The sequence below is a fragment of the Podarcis liolepis genome, assembly GCF_965112155.1.
Source record: "Podarcis liolepis genome assembly, chromosome: 4".
NCBI classification, from domain to species: Eukaryota; Metazoa; Chordata; class Lepidosauria; order Squamata; family Lacertidae; genus Podarcis; species Podarcis liolepis.
The window spans coordinates 105,436,298-105,444,389 of record NC_139558.1 but is presented as its reverse complement, the minus strand read 5'-3'; the positions used below and the strand labels follow the sequence as shown (position 1 = coordinate 105,444,389).

Genomic DNA, 8,092 nt, shown 5'->3' with positions numbered 1-8,092 from the left:
GCGGGGCTAGTTCTCCTCTCTTCCTCCGAAAGTCCAACACCATCTCCTTTGTTTTGCTAAATGAGAAAGGGAGACGCCGGGACCCCAGGAAGAGCGTTGCGTCACCGCTTGGCCCCTGTGAGAACGGGAGAATGAATGGGCTCGGTGGCCTGATCCAGCCACCTCTTCTTCCGTCCTTATAGAACCTCCAGGTGCAGGGGCAGTCTGTCTGGATTCCTAGGTCTATGGGGGGGGGGTAACTGACCGCTGCAAGGAGAGGATGCCAGACTGGACAGGCCATTCAGTGATGTAACTGGGAGAGGGTGCATTTGGGGGGCTGGCAGTGGGGCTTGCTTTGGGGAGCGTAGAATGGCAGAGTTGGCAGGGGTCCCATCTAGGAATCCCAGCTAAGAACTGAAATGCACCCAGAGGGCCTGTGGGGGGTGGGGAGGGGGGCAGACATGCTGCAAAGTGACACGAACGTGATCCTCGCGGATGACCAGCAAGGCAGCAAGGTGAAGTAAAGGAGCTGCTCTCCCTCCATACTTGGCCCTGGGGGGGGGGGGCTGAGGGTGGGGTGGGGGTCTTCCTCCAGGGCTGCTCGAACCTCTCCAAAGTCTGCCGCTTACAGGACCCTGGCTTTGCCCTGAGGGTTCTGCAGTGGGGTGCAGAGGCAAAGGCCTGCCCCACTGTTCGCTTGCCCCTTAGAGTAGAAGCCTCTAATTGATGCTGTTAATTTTGCCATCTCCGCGAATTCAAGAAATTCGGCTCTCCATTCTAATAATTCTGGTATTTTATCGGTTTTCCAGTTTTTTGCCACTACAATTCTGGCTGCTGCAGTTGCCTAAAGGAATATATTCTATTTATCCTTAGGGATGTCACTCAGTACCAAACCCAGCAAAAATGCCTGGTTTTTTTAAAGATTGAACTCCTGAATGTCTTTTTAAGCTCTTCATGTATCATAATCCAGAATTGTTCAAGAAGGACACTGACAAACTGGAACGTGTCCAGAGGAGGGGAACCAAAATGGTCAAAGGCCTGGAAACGATGCCTTATGAGGAACGGCTAAGGGAGCTGGGCATGTTTAGCCTGGAGAAGAGGAGGTTAAGGGGTGATATGATAGCCATGTTCAAATATAGAAAAGGATGTCACATAGAGGAGGGAGAAAGGTTGTTTTCTGCTGCTCCAGAGAAGCGGACATGGAGCAATGGATCCAAACTACAAGAAAGAAGATTCCACCTAAACATTAGGAAGAACTTCCTGACAGTAAGAGCTGTTTGACAGTGGAATTTGCTGCCAAGGAGTGTGGTGGAGTCTCCTACTTTGGAGGTCTTTAAGCAGAGGCTTGACAACCATATGTCAGGAGTGCTCTGATGGTGTTTCCTGCTTGGCAGGGGGTTGGACTCGATGGCCCTTGTGGTCTCTTCCAACTCTATGATTCTATGATTCTATGTTTCGCTTGCCACTGGGTGCTGCTGCTGCTTTCTCATGCCTCAGGCAGACGCCCCACAACCCACCCAGAGCCCCCACCTCTCCTGGCTGGTGCCACCCGTTCCCTTTGCTCAAGCAGCAAATGCCACCCCCCCCCCAGAAGCTCCTGGCGCCAGAGGCTGCGGTCTCCTCTGCGGAGCTATCAGGAGGGGCCGCCTTTATCAGCCGCCTGCCAGGAGGCGCCTCCTGCCTGATATCCCCCAAATCTCCCACAAACAGGTCTCCTCATAGGCACCCGGGGCTGCTCCACTCACACACCCTCCTGCTGCACCCACAGCCCCAGGAGAAGTAGTCCTCCAGGGGCCCGTCAGCCGGGTACCAGGACTTGGGAAGCGTGGCCTCCACCCCACCTGGACCTGCCCCACAGAGCTGGCCCAAAACAGTCTGGAGAGCCACATGGGGGGGGCCTGGGGGCCCTCATGCGCTCCTCAAGCCGGACCCGCCCCGTCCTAAAGAGTCCAGACAAACAGACAACCTCTCTCAAAACAAAATTTAAAAATACCTTCCAGTAGCACCTTGGAGACCATCACTGGAAGATGCTACTGGAAGGAATTTTTTTATTTTGTTTCGACTACCTTACCTGTAACCTCTCTCTCTTTCTCAACGTAAGAAGTGCGGGCTGGGTCAGGCCAAAGGGGGCCCAATGAGTCCAGCCTCCTGTTCTCCCCAAGGGGAAGCGCAAACGGAGGATCCGGGCCCCAGAGCAAGTCTCTCCTCCTGCAATTCCAGCACCTGGCATTCAGAAGCATCACTGCCTCTGTGGAGGCAGAGAAGAGTTTGGATTTGATATCCCGCTTTATCCCCACCCGAAGGAGTCTCAAAGCGGCTCACATTCTCCTTTCCCTTCCTCCCCCACAACAAACACTCTGTGGGGTGAGTGGGGCTGAGAGACTTCAGAGAAGTGTGACTGGCCCAAGGTCACCCAGCAGCTGCATGTGGAGGAGCGGAGACGCGATCCCGGGTCCCCAGATTAACCACCACTACACCACACTGGCCCTGGTGGCTTCTGGGAACATGGCCAGAGATGCCCCCCCCAGGCCCTGGGGGCAGCAGCAGGGCTCCCCCACCTTAGGACCCCCCCCCCCAAGTCCAGTTGAGTCGCTGCACAAGTCTGGGAAACTTCTGTCTCAACCAGCCTCCCTTTTCCAAGCATCTGCCGGCCACTTGCCCCCAGTGGACCTCGGAGACCTTGGGCGCCAAGCAGGAGGAAGGCTGGTGTCTGTGGGGAGAGGCAGCATTGGACTCTGCCCAGGGGCTCCTCTGTGCTGGGGGGCCCAGGGGGGCCTCCGTGGGGCCTGGCCAGAGAGGACCAGCTGGATGCTCAGGGGCCCAGAAGTCTCTGGGTGGCCCAGGGGAGGGGAGACTCTCCTGAGCCCCCTGGCAGAAAAGGGAGAAGGAGGACACTCTAAAATGATCCAGGGGAGGGGGCAGCTGCCCTGTGGGGAAAGGCTGGCGTTTGGGGGCCTTTTTAGTTTAGAGAAAAGGGGAGAGTAAAAGGCAAAACGACAGAGGTTTATAAACTGACGCCTGGCCTGGAGAAAGTGGAAGAGAGAAGCTTTCCTCCCTCTCTCCTAACACTGGAACTTCTGACATGTCAGGAAGAGATTCAGCACTGATTACAAAGTCCTTCTTCATGCAGCAGGGAGTTAATCTGTGGAACTCCCTGCCACAGGAGGCAGAGAGGGCCACCAACTTGGGTGACTCTGAAAGAAGATCGGACAAATTCGTGGAGGAAGAGGGGGCTGCCAATGGCTCCTGCCAGGAGGGCTCTGCTGTGGCTCCGCAGTCGGTTGGGGCAAAGATCCTTCGGAGGAGGGGGGAAGGGCCTCTTGGGCTCAGGTTCTGGGGGCTGGTTTCCCTTGGGAGAATTCTGGCCCATCCTGTGGCCAATGTGGGCATGCTGGCCACCTCAGAAGGGCCTCATCCTGTCTGGCCAACCAGGCGCCTCTTCTGCAGCCCTCTCCCCACCCAGCTTCCCCAGGGAAGGAGACAGGTAGACTGCCTCTGCAGCTGGAGGCGTCGCCTGGCCACAGAGACAAATGTGGCAAATTACTTTAAACTCTTGTTTTTTAGTAGTAGTAGTAGTAGCTATTTATATCTCGCCCACCTGGCTGGGTTTCCCCAGCCACTCTGGGTGGCTCCCAACAGAATGTTAAGAATAATAAAGCAATAAAACACCAAACATTCAAAACTTCCCTAAAGAGGGCTGCCTTCAGATGTCTTCTAAAAGTCGGACAGTTGTTTATTTCCTTGACATCTGGTGGGAGGGCGTTCCGCAGGGCGGGGGCCACTACTGAGAAGGCGCTTTGAGCTTGCAGCCCCTCCTGGGACCTTGCAGGAAGGGTGGGTCATAAATAAATGATCTCCCTGCACCAGCCTCTCCATGAAGCTCCAAGGGCTGCACGTCACAGTCAACGAGAGACGCACGCCAGAGAGCCAACTGTGAACATTCACAGACCTTCTTCTCCAGCTCTGGAGTCTCGTCTCTCGGTGCTTGAAAGCCATCCACTCCCAGCTCTGTTTCCTCCCATGGAGCTGGCATAGCTGGCTTCAGGGGCTCTTCCCAGCCCAAGGAAGGCACATGGCAGAGAGCTAGCTCTTTCTTGCCCAATATAACACTCGCTAGGATGCAGCTATTCTTAGGTCTGCACTCTATGGGCAGCTGCAGCAACAGGGGCGACTCTCCCTCCCTCCCTCCGTTTACGCTCCTCACAGCCGTGCGCCTGCACGGAAGCTCCCTCTGCCCTTCCCTCTTCAGTCCCCTCCTGGTTCTGGGAGACGGAGGTTCAGGAGAAGGTGGGGAAGCCCCTGGCCCTTCCCTGGCCTGCCTCATCCTCCTCTTCCTCCAGCTCTGAAGCGTCCCCTGCCTCCGACGCTTGCCTCCCGACTGGCCCAGTTCCCCACAAATCACTGCCCCCCTCTTTCAAGCCAGACTCCAGCCCCTCATCCCCCGGCGTCCTGCCAATCGTAGACACCCCCTTTTTGGAGGCTCATTGAGGGAAGCTCTGGGTTTGAGTCATCCTGGACATTTCCCTTGTGGCTCCCATTGCGCCTTCATCTGTGCAATGGGTCTAAATGCCACATGAGATCTGTGGGGTGTGTTTTGCCCCTGCGAAATGGCTCTTGGACTGTGAGCTTCCAGGGAGTCTCCTGGGCTGTGTGCTCAGTCCTGGTCCTGCTGCTCGCGAGGAGATGATAAAGAGAGCAGCTGGGGCCTGATGTCTTCTAGAGAGAAGCAGCTATCTGGGGCCTCCTGCTCGGCCCAGGGCGCCACACCCCACGGCCAGCCTCTTCCCCCCTCCTGCTCCTCAGCCCCACCAAGCTGGGCCCCAGAGGAGGAGGAGGAGCTTTGGCCCAGGGTATAAAAGGCTCCAGCCCTGGAAGGAGCTCCAGCTCAGCCCAGAAGGTTTTCTCCAGCAGCCGAGAGAAGCTCACAGCCAGCCATCATGGTGCACTGGACCGCCGAAGAGAAGCAGCTCATCAACACTTGCTGGAGCAAAGTGGACGTGGCTGCCTTGGGTGCGGACACCCTTTCCTGGTAAGGCCAGGGATGGTTGTCTCTCTGGGCAGGCTGGGCAGGAACTCCTCTTTCCCCCTGGAGAATGACCATCCATGCCTCTCCCGGTGTGGTGTAGTGGTTAAGAGTGGTGGACTCGTAATCTGGGGAACCGGGTTCGCTTCACCGCTCCTCCACATGCAGCTGCTGGGTGACGTTGGGCCAGTCACACTTATCTGAAGTCTCTCAGCCCCACTCACCTCACAGAGTGTTTGTTGTGGGGGAGGAAGGGAAAGGAGAACGTTAGCCGCTGTGAGACTCCTTCGGGTAGTGATAAAGCGGGATGTCAAATCCAAACTCCTCCTCCTCTTCTTCTTCTTCTTTCTCCTTCCTTCCTTCTCTCCAGCATGATGATCGTCTTCCCCTGGACCCAGAGATTATTCACTCACTTTGGGGACATCTCCAGCCCTGCCGCCATCTGTGCCAACCCCAAAGTCAAGAAGCACGGCCACAAGGTCCTGGCCTCCTTCGAAGAGGCCATCAAGAATCTCGACAAGATCAAGGAGACCTTTGCCAAGCTGAGCGAGCTTCACTGCGACAAGCTCCACGTGGACCCCGTCAACTTCGGGGTGAGCCTGCCTGCCCCCAAGGGCTGCCTGGGGGAGGGCGGGGGGATGGGTGCCTGAGGTCTCCTCTGCAGGGTCACAATCCCCACACACGAATCATAGAACTGTTCTGTTGGAAGGGACCCTGAGGGACATCTAGTCCAACCCCCTGAGGGAATCTCATGACAGACTGCTCCTCACCCTCTGCTTAACAACCTCCAGTGAAGGAGAGTCTTCCAAGGGAGTCCGTAAAAGCTCCTAATCTTCAGAAAGTTCCTCTTAATATCTAATGGGAATCTCCTTTCTTGTTGTTTAAATCCATTGGTTCGGATCCTGCCCTCTTGCGCACCAGAAAACAAGTTCCAGCCTTCTCTTCTCTCATGCTTTTAACTTGTTTTGAACTTTTTGTGATTTTACCGTATTATTTTTATGTGATGCATTTTTTATGGAGCAGCAATATAGAGATATAAATCAATGAATTTTAACTAAACCCACATACCCAAGTAGAGGAGAGTTCCTGGCTATCTTTCACAATCCTCGTGGCGTCATCTCCTGGCGAGTCAGAGTGGGCTCCCCTCATCCGTGGGCACCTTCAGCCACGCCCTGAGCAACCAACCCCTTTACCTCGGAAAGAAGGGCAACTCGATGGACTCTCTTGCCTTCTGGCCCTTCAAATGGAGCCGGTGGGCCTTTGCCCTTCCTCTTTCTGACTTGTCCCTGGTCAAGCAAGGATCTGTCCGGCTAGCAGAGGCCGAGCCCAGGAGGTCCCTGGCAGGGGCCAGTTTGCTTCTTGGCACCAAACCTCTCCTGGCATGGCAGTGCCAGCCTGGGACGGTGTGGGGTTCTGTCTGTTGCCTCCTGGACCAGCCTCCTTCCAGGGGACCCCAAACCCCTTCATCCATCCCAGCTGGCCTTTGGGCTTGACCCCACAGCCGCCAGCTGTGGCTGTGTGGGGTGGGGGTTGTGGGGAGAGGGCGTTCCACACACGGGCCCCCTGGCGGAAGGAGTCACCCCCTCTTTTCTCTTCCAGCTCCTGGGCGAGGTCCTCATCACCCTCCTGGCCGCGCGCTTTGGGAAGGAATTCACCCCTGCTTACCACCATGCCTTCCACAAGCTAGTCAAGGTGGTGGCTCATGCGCTGGCCCTCCGGTACCACTGAGGCACCCCCAGGGAGAAGCGGCCATCTCCTGCTGGTCTCGCCACCCACCGGGTGGGGTGGGGGCCACCCCTTCCTGCCCCCATGTGACGCTTGACCCTCTAATAAATCCTTCCTCTGCAATCTGACCTGGTTTCCTGTGTCTCTTTCTCTGGGATGGGGGGGGGGGAACAGGCCTGGGGGGAAGACCCCTCCTGTTAGCTGGCTGGCGGTGGGCTAGGAAAGGGGGGGGCTTCTTTGTCCTCTGTCAATCAAGAGGAACCATTGAGCACCAGTGGGGGGCGGCTTCAAGGCAATCTTCCCTCTTCTTATTCCTTTTGTTTAAGCATTTTTATTAATTTCCAATGATTCAAGGTCCAACCTTAACAACCTTGCCGCTGGTTCTGTTTTGCAGTTTATGATCTCATCTTTTCTAGCACACACCTGTACTTTAGTCCAATTAAGCTCTAATTAACAAGAGAACCTCTGCTTCTTAATGGTGGCACAGGAGGTTTTTTGGCAGGCAAAGTGCTTTTGCACTCAGCGCCTCCCTGCCGCCCACAACCCATGCCAGAACGAGAGCCAGGTATTGAGACGAACTGCAAGGGAAGCCCTTCCCCTCCTGTCTCTGGGTGAAAATTGCAAGGAGAATTACCCCCCAATAATCCTTGTTTTGCTCTTCCCTCTTCAGTCCCCTCCTGGTTCTGGGAGACGGAGGTTCAGGAGAAGGTGGGGAAGCCCCTGGCCCTTCCCTGGCCTGCCTCATCTTCCTCTTCCTCCAGCTCTGAAGCGTCCCCTGCCTCCGACGCTTGCCTCCCGACTGGCCCAGTTCCCCACAAATCACTGCCCCCTTCTTTCAAGCCAGACTCCAGCCCCTCTTCCCCCGGCCTCCTGCCAATCGTAGACACCCCCTTTTTGAAGGCTCATTGAGGGAAGCTCTGGGTTTGAGTCATCCCGGACATTTCCCTTGTGGCTCCCATTGCGCCTTCATCTGTGCAATGGGTCTAAATGCCACATGAGATCTGTGGGGTGTGTTTTGCCCCTGCGAAATGGCTCTCGGACTGTGAGCTTCCAGGGAGTCTCCTGGGCTGTGTGCTCAGTCCTGGTCCTGCTGCTTGCGAGGAGATGATAAAGAGAGCAGCTGGGGCCTGATGTCTTCTAGAGAGAAGCAGCTATCTGGGGCCTCCTGCTCTGCCCAGGGTGCCACACCCCACGGCCAGCCTCTTCCCCCCTCCTGCTCCTCAGCCCCACCAAGCTGGGCCCCAGAGGAGGAGGAGGAGCTTTGGCCCAGGGTATAAAAGGCTCCAGCCCTGGAAGGAGCTCCAGCTCAGCCCAGCTCAGTGGTGGTGGTGAAGCGGTGTGTGGTGGGTCAGGCATGGAAGGCGG

At 56.3% G+C, this 8,092-nt stretch overlaps 1 protein-coding gene across 1 annotated transcript; it reads left to right on the top strand.

The window, feature by feature from the left end:
• Positions 1-4,839: 4,839 nt before the first annotated feature.
• Positions 4,840-6,855, top strand: LOC310705379 (hemoglobin subunit beta-1-like). The gene is made up of 3 exons (XM_083500074.1): positions 4,840-5,008; positions 5,373-5,595; positions 6,602-6,855. The coding sequence occupies exons 1-3, from the start codon at positions 4,917-4,919 to the stop codon at positions 6,728-6,730; spliced, it is 444 nt and encodes a 147-aa protein (XP_083356200.1). The 5' UTR covers positions 4,840-4,916; the 3' UTR covers positions 6,731-6,855.
• Positions 6,856-8,092: the final 1,237 nt, after the last annotated feature.